This window comes from Sus scrofa, chromosome X, assembly GCF_000003025.6.
Source record: "Sus scrofa isolate TJ Tabasco breed Duroc chromosome X, Sscrofa11.1, whole genome shotgun sequence".
NCBI lineage: Eukaryota > Metazoa > Chordata > Mammalia > Artiodactyla > Suidae > Sus > Sus scrofa.
In genome coordinates, this window is record NC_010461.5 from 122,432,361 (window position 1) to 122,445,063 (window position 12,703).

A 12,703-nucleotide genomic window follows, 5' to 3' on the forward strand; every position below is an offset into this window, starting at 1 on the left:
CCGCCGCCCCGCAGCGCCTTCCCGCCGCCGCTCTCCGTGGCCGGCGGCCCTGGGCTGGCCCCCAGCTTGTGGCTGTCGTGGATGGTGCCGCTGCGAGTGGTGGTGTGCACGTTTTTGTGTGATTGCCCGTTTTCAGGTTTGTGGGCGCTGGAGCGTGTGGGTCATGCGGTAGGTCTGTGCTTAAGTTTTTGAGGAACCACCCGACTTTTTTCCACAGAGACCGCACAGTTTTAATTTCTACCAGCGACGCGTTAGGGTTTCAGTGTCTCCGTACTCTCATAGCACGTGTGCTCTGGCTGTGGGTCTCTACAAAGTCTAAGGTAATTCTAGGCCAGAGGTTGTTGAGGCTACCAGGGGTGAGCCGTAGCTCCCTTTTTGTTGCATTTCCAGTTGATCTTACTTAAAGAAATCTCATTGTTTGGGGGTTACAAATTGTAAATTTAAATGACAAATGATAAATTTGTACGTTTATGAATTCTTTATACAGAATTTATAAGTTGCTCTATACAGAAGCTTTGCGGTAGAATTACAACTTTTATTCAGCTACACAATCCTCACAGCCATTTTATTTATTTTTTAATTTTTTATTTTTTTTGTCTTTTTTTGCCATTTCTTGGGCCGCTCCCGCGGCATATGGAGGTTCCCAGGCTCGGGCTCCAATCCGAGCCGCGTCTGCAACCTACACCACAGCTCACGGCAATGCTGGGTCGTTAACCCACTGAGCAAGGCGAGGGACCGCACCCGCAGCCTCATGGTTCCTAATCGGATTCGTTAACCACTGCGCCACGACGGGAACTCCCTCACAGCCATTTGAAAACCTATTTCGTCTTGTGTAAGATCCAATTGCTAATGGCTGTAAAATGGCTGCTGGCTGGTAGGAGATTGTTACGGGTTGAGTTGTGTTTCCATTAAAAAAATACGTTGAAGTCCTAAGTCCTGGCACCTGTGACTGGTGCTCGTTTGAAATGGGGTTTTTGCGAGTGTAATCAAGTTAAGGTGAGGTGTATGGTGTTGGGTGGGTCCTGATCCAGTCTGACCGGTGTCCTTCTAAGACGGGCGGAGCACAGACACCGGGAGAAGGCTGTATGCAGACGGGGCAGAGATGAATGTAGCTGCGAACCAGCAACACCCCGGGCTTCCAGAAGCCGGAAGAGGCAAAGAAGGATCTCGGCAAGAGGGTTCTGAGAGAGCCCGGCCCTGCCAGGACCTCGATCCTGGACCTCAGCCTCCAGAACTGTGAGAGAAAAAATTCTGTTGCTCGAAGCCACTCAGGATGCAGGAGGCTTATTATACACAGATGGGTTGCTGCTTTTTTGACCGTCTCTACCTGATAACACCAGAAAGAGCCGAAGAGTTAACTCCGATGAAGTGATGTCTGTATTTTGTCTCTGGCAGGCCAAGGGTGGGGGCTACGAGAGTGAGAGCGCTTACCCAAACGCCGAGCTCGTGTTCCTGGAGATCCACAACATTCACGTGATGAGAGAGTCGCTGCGGAAGCTGAAGGAGATCGCCTACCCCTCCATCGACGAGGCGCGGTGGCTGTCCAACGTGGATGGGACGCACTGGCTGGAGTACATCAGGGTACGGAGGGGGCCTGTCCCCGCCACGCTTTCTGCTTAGGACTTCTCTGCATCCGCGCAGCTGGGCTAGAAAGCTCTCTGTCTGGCCGGCTGTCTAGGTGGTTTCTTAACATTGCAAAGAAGTGCATCTCTGCTGCGTACTTGGGCTTTCATAGTTTCCGTGGGCCTTGTTGGGGGGGCTTTTGTGACATCATAGGAAGGGATAATGCTCGCCCCGATCAAGTTTTTAATGTCCTTTGTGGTCCTTTGATAAAGGACCCTATTTACGACTGTAGTTTTTCTTAGTGTAAGTTTTCCTTTTTTTCCTCAGGCTGCTAATGTTTCCTAGTGATTCTTAAATTCATTGCATTCTTGTTGGGTTTATTAACGTGAACTTCCAGTGTTCTCCACGGAATTCTTTTTGCTGTAATAGAAATTAAATGTAGTCTAGTTTCATGTGCCTTCTTTTCTGAAGATGCTTCTCGCTGGAGCAGTAAGAATCGCTGATAAAATAGAGTCGGGGAAGAGCTCGGTGGTGGTGCACTGCAGCGACGGGTGGGACCGAACAGCCCAGCTGACGTCTCTGGCCATGCTGATGCTGGACAGCTACTACCGCACCATTAGAGGATTCGAGGCTCTCATAGAAAAGGAGTGGCTAAGCTTTGGACATAGGTTTGCACTGGTAGGTTGGGGGGGGGGTGCACGCCCGGCTACTTTTCTTTATCACGTGCATGTGCCTGTCACATAATTACACATACACACGTGCTGGCTTCGTGCTCTGTGCGAGACCTGAATTGCCATAATAGAAAGCCTTGGACCTCAGCATTGTATGTTTCTGGTAGGGCCTTTTTTTTTTTTCCCGTGTAGATATGCCTTTAAAAAAGTTGAGGTAAAATTCATATAACATAGAATTAACCATATTAAATCTATAGTGCACTTACAATGCTGTGCAACCACCTTCTCTATCTAGTTCCAGAACATTTTCACCACTCCCAAAAGAAGACCCCGTACACTTGAAGTAGTCGCTCCCCATTTCCCTCTCCCCCAGCCCCTGCCAACCACCGATCTGCTTTCCATGTCCCTGAATTTGCCAACTCTAAGTACCTGATATAAAAGGAGTCATGCAGGACTTCCTGTCATGGCTCAGTGGTCATGAACCCGACTAGTATCCACGAGGACACAGGTTCGATCCCTGGCTTCACTCAGTGGGTCGGGGATCTGGCATTGCCATGAGCTGTGATGTAGGTCGCAGATGCGGCTGGGATCCTGTGTTGCTGTGGCTGTGGTGTAGGCTGGTGGCTACAGCTGCAGTTTGACCCCTAGCCTGGGAACGTCCATGTGCCATGAGTATAGCCCTAAAAATACAAAAAAAAAAAAAAAGTCATACAATATTTGCCTTTCTGTGACTGGCTTATTTCACTAAGCACAATGTTTTCAAGGTTTACCCCTGTTATAGCATCTATCAAATTTTAATTCCTTTTCTTGACTGAATACTATTCCACTGTATGGATATACCACATTTGTTTATCCATTTGCCTGTTGATGGACCTTTGAGTTATTTCTACCTGTTGGCTGTTGTGAATAATACTTCTGTGAATACTGTTGTACGAGATTTTGCCATACAAAGTTCCATAAGACTGGGTGGCTTAAATGACAGAAATGTATTGTTTCACAGTTCTAGAGAATAGAAGTACAAGATCAAGGTTATGGCAGGGTTGGTTTCTCCTGAGGCCTCTCTCCTTGGCTTATGGATAGCTGCCTTCTTGCTGTCTCCTCACATGGCCTTTGCTCTATGCACACACATCCTCGGTGTCTCTCTGTGTCCAAGTTTCCTCCTCTTCTTTTTTTTGCCTTTTTTTGTCTTTTTGCCATTTCTTGGGCCGCTCCTGTGGCATATGGAGGTTCCCAGGCTAGGGGTCGAATTGGAGCTCTAGCCACCGGCCTACATCAGAGCCACTGCAATGTGGGATCCGAGCTGCGTCTGTGACCTACACCACAGCTCACGGCAACGCCCTATCTTTAACCCACTGAGCAAGGCCAAGGATCAAACCCGCAACCTCATGGCTCCTAGCTGGATTCGTTAACCACTGAGCCACGACGGGAACACCCTTTTTTTTTGTCTTTTGAAGGCTGTACCCATGGCATATGGAATTTCCCAGGCTAGGGGTTGAATCAGAGCTACAGCTGCCAGCCTATATCACAGCCACAGTGACAGCAACATGGGATCTGGGCTGCACCTGTGACCCACGCCGCAGCTCACCGTGATGCAGCAATGCCGGGTCCTTAACCCACCGAGCAAGGCCAGGGATGCAGCTCACATCCTCATGGATGCTCGTTGGGTTCGTCACCGCTGAGAAAGCGACACCGGGAACTCCCAAGTTTCCTCTTCTAAGAACATGAGGCAGATGGCCTTAGGGCCCCCTGGGACAGCCTCCCTTGAACTTAGGCCCTTTAAGTTAAGAGGTGATTATGTCCCGGTGCAGGCCCGTTGTGAGGTACCGACGGTTAGGCCTCCACATTTGGGTATGGACCTGGGAGTGGAATTGCCGTCTCGTCTGGCCGGGCATCCTTGGGCAGCTCTTTGATTTAGTTCATGTGGCTGCTCGTTCCTTTGGGGCCCCTCCATACCCATCTCAGGCCAGGAAGTGCCTGGCACACTTCATTGCCTTGGTTATTTTCAGGTCTTCCTCCCACAACTAGACCACAGGCGAATCGTTCACTGAGCACAGATGCCATGTCTCATTTGTCTTGGTGCCCTAGCTGCCTGCTGCTCAGGGCCCTGGCCTCTGCTGGACACCACGAAACCGCCTGAGAGCCTGAGGGCCAGGCGGGAGGCCGTGCGCACACTGTAACGGTTCAGCGTGTGTCCGTTAAAGAAAGAATGCATCTTAAGTTGTGAACTGTTGATGCAAAACCTCCCCAGGTGCCTTCAGTATTGGGGAGCAGGTTCCCCAAATTATTTTGTAAAGGAGAAGTATAGAAATAAGGCAATGCATGTAGCTGCTGTGGAGACCAGTATGGCAGTTCCTCAAAAAATTAAAAATAGAACTATCATATGATCCAGCAATTCTGCCTCTGAGTATGTACCCAGATGAAGTGAAAACAGACTCAAACACTTCCTTGCACACCCATGTTCACAGCAGCATGATTTACAGTAGCCCAAAGGTGGAGGCAACCCAGTGTCCATGGAGAGACGAATGGGTGAGCAGGATGTGGTCCGCCCATACAAGGCAGTAGTATTCCGCTTCCAAAGGGAAGGAAACGCTGACGCCTGCTACCACCTGGGTGAACGCTGAGGCCACTATGCTCAGTGTAAGGGGCCAGTTGCAAGACGACAGACTGCACGATTCCATGCGTGTGCAGGATCTAGAGCAGCCAAACCCAGAGAGACCAGGTCGGATGACGGGTGCCAGGGGCTGGGGGCGGTCCTCTTTACCGAGACCCCGTTTCAGTTTGGGAAGGTGACGAAGTTCTGGAGATGGAGGGGGCTGATGGTTGAACGACAGTGTGAAGGTACTTCACGCCAGGAAACTGTACACTTGAATTCGATATGTGTGTTTCACTACAATTTAACAAAAAAGAAGGCAGGACATTGTTACTCTGAGGTGTTCATGTTGACTTGGGCATTTCTTCGTTTTTATCTCTCCTGGGCAATTTCACGGACCCAGTATTTCTCACGCTTTGTGTGTGATTTGCCTTGTATCTTCGTAACTTTTCTTTCTCCTCCTTTCGCTTAGTCATCAAATTACACGAAGCTTCTGTTAGAATGTTAGAATGTCCTGTGCTGTTTTTTAACTTGACATTTTCAGTGTTCTTGTCAGTCCCATTTATTATGTGCCTGAATCTACTGACATCTTCTAAAATATCAAAAAGTATGACATGCAATAGTGGATGTCAATTATATCTCAAAACTGGAAAAACAAAAAAAAAAAACCCGAAACAGAAACACAATCCTGGACACCTCCCCCCCCCCAGGACTCCCCATTAGCATTTCAAGAGGGACGTTTTGAGGCTCTCTGAGTCAGGTAGAATTGGCAAAAACTTGTACACGGTTAATCCTTATTTTGATTCTCAGACTTCCTGACGTGTCCGAAAAATGGAGGACCCCCCCAACTATACTTGTGGAGACTGGCGGTTGTAATGTGCTTTATGAGCTGCTGACCGCTAGTCCCACATAGACACTGAGCACCTGTGTGGTGGCTGGGGTCGACCCCATCACCTGGCCATTTGCTTACTACTTCTTGATCTCAACTCTATTACAGCAAAAATATGAACCAATCAGCATTTAAAAATATAGTACACTGAAATTTTGCTTCCTTAGACTAATGGAAGTCAGTTCCATTCAGGGAACGTTTTGGAGTGCCTTTTATGTGCCAGGAACTCACCACCTGGTGATTCTTACCACCAGGCAATTTAAAGTGACTTTTGAGAGGACCGTGACACACATTACAGTGTTTAACGTCTTGATTCTTTTCAGCGAGTGGGCCATGGCAATGACAACCATGCAGATGCTGACCGATCCCCTATATTCCTTCAGTTTATTGACTGTGTTTGGCAAATGACGAGACAGGTGAGAGATTTCAAGTATATTTCTGACGTTTGTAGTCTGATTCAAACATACCTTAAGGTTGAAGAGAAACTTCAGTATCTTGTACATTCAAAATGAAGACGTGCGTGCGTGTGTGTCTTAAATATGACCCAGTCCGTTATTTAACTCTGTTTTATTGTGGTCTCTGCACGCGGGTGGAAAAAGAATTTTCTGGATTTAAAGCCAGGTGTAGACAAGACAAGGTTATTGAGGTAGAGACACTGTTCACACAGTGGGCCGACTCCCGCATGATGAGGGAGCGCCGACTCCGGGCGCATGGGCGGGACTGTTTCTATGGCCCAAAGACAAAGGAGGGCGAGGAGGGGTCTGGCCGTACACCTGGTGACCTGCCGGTTGGTTGGGGAAGGACGGGGTCTTCGGGTCCCCTGGCCGGCTGGTTGGGGGTATTTGTTGCCCCTAGAGGGCGGGGTAAGGCGTGGGCCACACACCTTTCCCAGTGGGGCAGGACGGCGTAGGCCAAGGTGCTGGGCTGGGGAGGGCCTTGGGCACTTTGTAACAGTGGCGGTGAGACAGGTGGGGTGATGAGGGTCAGGCTGTTTGAGTTTTACTTCCTCGGAGAAGCCTTGAAGTCCCACATGCCCCCTCTTTTTCTGGAGGGCCAAGTCTTGGGCCCCTTTGAATACCCTGCTCGTGTCTGCCTGCCTCCTTACTTCCCTCCCTGGCGTCTGGGAGCCCAGAGTGTAAGGGAAAAGGGGTGATGACCGCTCTGGCTGCTTCCTGGTGAACGGGATTGTTGTGGGGTCCCGGGTTCCCTCCGCCTGCTCTCTGTCAGGGTCTTTCTGAAGAGGGAGGTGTGGCGCCACGGAATGATGTGGCAGCTTGTTCCAGCGTTGTTAGGTGTGGCCTTAGGGGTTGGTATCCCTGTTGCGTTACCATTTGGAGACTTACTTGCTGTATCCTAGAAGAAAGAAACTTAACAAGGAGCTTAAAGAGACATGGCCCAAAGGTTAATGGAAGTTGAAAGGCCACCAAGGGGCCTAAAAGAGGGGTTAGTAACCAAGAGAACCAGGACCAGACATCGGTTTTAAAGTCCCCCCAGTTGAATCCCCCTGAGGCTCCTCTCTTACAGAACCTCTTTGCTCTATCAGTAACGTCTTGAAGGTTAGTGTGGATTTGGCTTGATTGTTCTTCTAAAGCTGCCAAGCAGTGAAAATAGAGTTTGGGAGTCCTGCTGAGCCCACTCCTATCCCAAGGATAATCCCTAGGCCTGAAATTAGGGTGAGGGCTGCTCGCGTCTGCCTAGGGAGTTGAGAGTATAGGGGAAGTGGCAGACTGTCATTTATGACAGGGAGGTTGGGAATTATGTATGCAGGGGTGCAGGTTCCTGTCCAATTGGCCGGATGACTAAATAGGCACTGGGGCCGCAGGGAAAATAGGTTGGTTTGTAGGGTCTAGACAAACATCTAGAGCAACGCTAAAATAGGGCTCTAAACGGCCAGGGGAATGTTCTGTGCCCTCATAGGTGAAGGGTGGGGAGAGGAAGTCTTAGCCCAGTTAAAGAAGGCTTCCATCCTAGGTCATGATTTTTAGGTGTCTGAAGCTTTTTGCGGTCTTCTTGTTTGAGATGAGAGGGTTGGAACCAAAAATTGTGGTTTCGATCGAGGCAGCTAGGGTGGGAGGAGTGGGACGGATGGAAGTCCCAAACTAGCTGCCGTGAGTCCAGTCGGTGGTAATGGCAGGAGGTTTGGGGAAGGAAATGTTGTGAAAAGGGGACTCAGAATGCTCAGTGTGAAGACACTTGCTTCTGCTGTGGTCTCGAGGGCACCCAGGTTCGGGTAGGGAAAAGAGTGGAGGTATGATTGCAGGTCTTGGAAATACTGAAGAATCGACCTACAGGGGCCCCGTTCTGGAGAGAGAGGATAAGACGCAAGGCGGGGCTGGCCGTATCAGAGACCCAGGAGAACTGGGCCCTCAAAGGTGGGAGCCAGGTTTCTGGTGTGTGTGGCTGAGAAGTATATGAGCCACTGCTGCTTTTCCTCTGGATGAACGGCCCATCCGGCCCATCCGAATAGGCAGGGGCCAGGTAGGACCCATGCTGCGGGGGAAACAGCGGCGCACATCCAGCAGCTTTTGCACAAGCCTGGGGACGGCTGGTTGCGTTGGAAGGCTTCTTGAGCTGTGGGTGAGGGTTGTGTGTATGAGTCAAAGAAAGAGAAAGGAGGAGGGTCCGCGCAGTTTCCAGGACGTTATGTGTGAAATTGACGGAGTTGGTCTGGAGTATAATCCTGAGAGTCTCCTTGGAGAGGCCTTGCAGTCCCTCAAGTTCGATTATAATTCACTTAGAAATACGAGCAGAACATCAGAAGCAATCAGTTCATGCCAAAAGGTGCTTTCCCCATGCACATGGTTTTGGTCCGTCTGCTGTCCAGCAGCCGTGCAGACCCCGGCCCTCCGTCCTTCTGTGTCACTCGCCCCCTCTCTGGCAGGGTAAGCAGACACAGACCCTGCTGAGCAGGTGCTGGAAAACTCGCCAGGTGGGAGACATGGGGGTGTGACTGACGAGGGGATGAGACCAGGGAATCCAGGAAAGTCCAAGGGGAGGAGGGGAGTGAGCGAGTCTCCCAGGACCAGGGGCACACAGGAAGCTGCTGCGCATCTTGTCGTTACCTGGTAACGCACGGGGTCCTGGTGAGCCAGGGGGCCCTGCGTGGTCCCGCTTCCTTGAGCTCCTGGGCCCGATGGTCAGCAGGCCAGAGGCACGTGCCATTTCCTCCTGCACCTCCAACATCCAAATGGAGTTTGGGGTCTTAGCCTCATGCTGGGACACAGTGCTGGAGAAACGGACCTGGAGTCGGAGCCAGAGAGTGAGCTAGAGGGACCGAGACGGGAGGGCACAGAAACAGAGGCAGAGGTACGGTGAGAGAGACCGGGAGCGGGAGGGGCAAGCAGGTGCCTGCTGGGGTGGGGTTATGGGGCGGGGGAGAGCAGAGAGGAGCACAGCCTGGCTCGCTCTCTCTTGTGGACCCGGAGGTCTGGCCCTGGCTGACAGCCTCCTGGCCACCTTGTCACGAGTACCCTGAGGCCTGTGAAAGGGCGGCTGTCCCGCCACCCCACCCCCCACCTTGGAACATCTGAAATACCAGCCCATTTCCCCACTGTTACCACTGTGAGTGTGTTGGCACAGGACAAAGGCTGGGACCCACCACCCTGCCTGAGCCACCTCAGCTCAGGCCCCTCCCGTGGGCCCCGGAGCCTAGCTTTCCATCTGAGCTCTGCGTGTACGATGTTGGCGCCTGGACACTTGGGCCCCTTCCCAGAGCCCCTTCCTCCCGGGAGAGGCCTGGCTGTGTGGTTCCCCAGTGGCTCTCATGTGAAAATGAGTTAGACGAGTTAGAAGACCAGTGACCCCGACAAGTGGTTCCAAGTGCGGTCCTGGGCCAGTACCTGCAGCCTCCCCCGGAACTGAAAAATGCAGATTCTCAGGCCCCACCCCAGCTCTGCTGACACGGGGTTGCAGGGGGGTGCACTCTGCTTCACGAGCCCTCCGGGGATTCTGCTCTACACCGCGCCCACAGATCCCCTGGGGAGCTTGTGAAAATGCGGCTTCTGATTCATGAGAATGTGCATTGGGTTTTTTTTTTTTCCTTGCCCCCTTTTAGGGCCGGACCTGTGGCATATGGAGGTTCCCAGGCTAGGGGTCAGATCAGAGCTACAGGTGCCGGCCTACACCACAGCCACGCCAATGCTAGATCTGAGCCATGTGTGACCTATACCACAGCTCACGGCCACACCAGATCCTTAACCCACCGAGCGAGGCCAGGGATCGAACCCACATCCTCATGGATACTAGTTGGGTTCGTAACCCACTGAGCTACAACGGGAACTCCCAGAATCTGCATTTCTGCTGCCAGGTTGTGCTGCTGTTCCACAGATCACACTGGAGCAGCAAGGATCTCGAGAGAATAGACCTTCATAAACAAGAAAAACTGGGGTGGCGTGAGGTTCTGGGCAGCCAAAATGGATTTCGCAGAGTCCGCAGGCCCTCCCTCAGAATTTCTCTTACTTGGAGACCCAGCTGCCTCAATTCGGTTGTGCTCCTGCGTTACCTGCTCGTGCCGGTGCACAGCGGATTCAAAGCAGCCAATTAACTAGGGGGTGGGAGGCGGAAGGGGGGGTGGGAGGCGGAAGGAGGGGTGGTTCCAGAAGTGGGCGCCCAATGGTATGGGTGACAGGGAACAGCAAACACAGGGGTCAAAAGGTACGGAGGCTGGCCCCGTTTTTACCATCTCGTGGTGCCCTGTGCTTGCTATCACTCGCTGTTTCTGCTGATGCCGAGCAGTTATCGAATGCATCGGGTCCCGCGGCTGGCTGCTTACAAAATCCGTACAGATGTTGGTAGGAGGGAAAGGTGCCCTTAATCAGAATGCCAGCCATCTGGGGCGACGGTGGATGTGACAGTCTCCGAACCGCCTCTGAGGATTTCGCTGGGCCGCAGAAGTTTTAAAGGGAAACAGGCAAGTGCTCACAGTGGAGGCATCACCACCGAGGTGGGCTCCCCTCTCGCTTGCAGGCTCGTCATCGACTCTGTTTGTTGGGGAGGCGACTGAAGGGGAAGCGGGGAAGAGATCTGGTCCTCTGTTAACTCCTTGTTCTTCATTTCTGCTCCGATCTACGGAAAGAACTGGCAAGTTAGGCAACATACTGTGTGATTAGACGGTGTGGAAGGTGCGCTGGGGCCGGAGCCGGGTAGAGCGTGGGGCCGCTGGGTTCAAGGTTAGTTATGGTATCGCTTTGCTAAAGTGACCAAAAGGGAGCTTCCTGCCGAGGGGGCTTCGTGCTTCCAAATCCCCACTTCTACAGGACTGGGGGGAAGGTCTGTCTTCTGTAACACCTTCATGCTGACACTGGGTGCCATCTTCTGAGAGCGGCATCTCTTTGTGACAATTTTAGTTGCCCCTTTATATACACGGGCAGAGCAAGCTACAATTGTTTTGATGCCCACAAAGATATAGGCTATTATGAGCAGTAATGTTAATCCCCTTCTCTTGAGGCAGCAGACTCCGGACTGCTCAAGGCAGAGCAGCTTCTGTCATGGCTGCAGTCTGGTCATCATGCAGGTGCCTTTTTCCTCTGGCGGCAGCTATAGTATTTGTAAATCAAGTCAGGAATGTGCCTCAGACACTGGGTCTTGTGACTCTGTTGTTCTAATTGTGAAGTGCTTGCTGGTTTTGTACCTGCCCGGGGAGGCGGGGGGCGGGGGTGCTGCAGGGTGCTGCTTGGTTTCAAAGGCAGTAACAAAATCAAATGATGCAGGCATTCAGGTTAAGGCAAAAAGGTATGAAATACACTTTGGAAAAATTGCATAAAAGGGTTGAACACAGAAAATGATTGTAATGCTGCGGAAGGGAGAAGCCCCATTTTTGTGGATGTAACATCTTCAAACTGACTTCCATTCTTATATTGCTTAGTGCCTATTGTCTTGTCCAATCAATATCATTTTTGTAATGTTGACTGTATTTTAAGAAGGAAAATGAGGGGTTTGGGTTAGAACATTTCAGATGCCACTTACTCTGTCCACGAAATGTGTATAACTCATTTCTTCTATAATAACATTGTTAATGCATTAGGAGACACAGCAGTGATCCGTCTATCAGTTGAGTCACACGTGAGTGAGATGTGTAGCTTGTTAGAAGAGATGCTTTAATGTGACAAGATTGACTTTTTTTTAGGTTTTCTACTGCTAAATCAAGCAAGCTAGATCAGTGTCATGTTGTTAGAAATCTCAGAATAAAATGCACTAGTCTCTGCACACAAATTGACATCAAAGGAACTAAGGGGAAAGTAATAGAGGGATTCTAGAGAAGAGAGAGGCTCAAAGACATTGTGCAAGAAGCCTGGCTTCCAAGACTTCCCGCCCCTTTGGGTAGGTTTAATAGTTGATATTTTTGTCCCTCCAGAGGTGCAGGTTTTCATTGTGGATTTCAGTGGGGTTTCAGAGGCCACACATTTTAAGGAGACGGTGTGGTTTCCAGGAGAAGCCACCACAACCAGTGGGGTGAATCACACACAGAGGCTGACTCTCTTCCTCGTACCCCTCTAGTGGTTGCTCCTTCCTCGGATGAACTGTCTTCTGGGTTGAGTCAGTGCCACGGCGCCCAGGGCCCGTGAGGAGCAGTCCTGACCTAACAGGGAGTCGGCACCCTTGTGTTCCGGTGTCGTGGGTGCTGATGGGCTGGGCCTGGGCCCCGCGCACTCTGACCTCCCATCCTGCTCCACCTGCTGGGCTGATCTAGCTTGCTTGATTTAGCAGTAGGAAACCTAACAAAAGGGTCAGTCTTGTCGCGTTCATGGATCTCTGCTAACAAGCTGCACACCTCCGTCACTCAGTTGATAGACTGATCCTTGGTGTGTCTCCTAATATGCACTAACAATGTTATTGTAGAAGAAATGAGTCATATGCATTTCGTGGACAGAATCTTAAAGCTGTAAGAGGCATCCGAAATGTTCCAACCCAAACCCCTTATTTTCTTTAAAACACAGTAAACATTACAAACACCCCCAACCAAGCTCCCAGATCCAGAATGCGGGCTCGGGG

At 51.0% G+C, this 12,703-nt stretch overlaps 1 protein-coding gene across 1 annotated transcript in view; it reads left to right on the plus strand.

Moving 5' to 3' along the window:
- Window positions 1-12,703, plus strand: part of MTMR1 (myotubularin related protein 1) — a 60,499-nt gene that overhangs the window by 37,593 nt on the left and 10,203 nt on the right. The window contains 3 exon segments of the mRNA XM_013991042.2: window positions 1,396-1,581; window positions 2,035-2,241; window positions 6,037-6,129. Coding sequence (XP_013846496.2) covers window positions 1,396-1,581; window positions 2,035-2,241; window positions 6,037-6,129 — 486 coding nt within the window.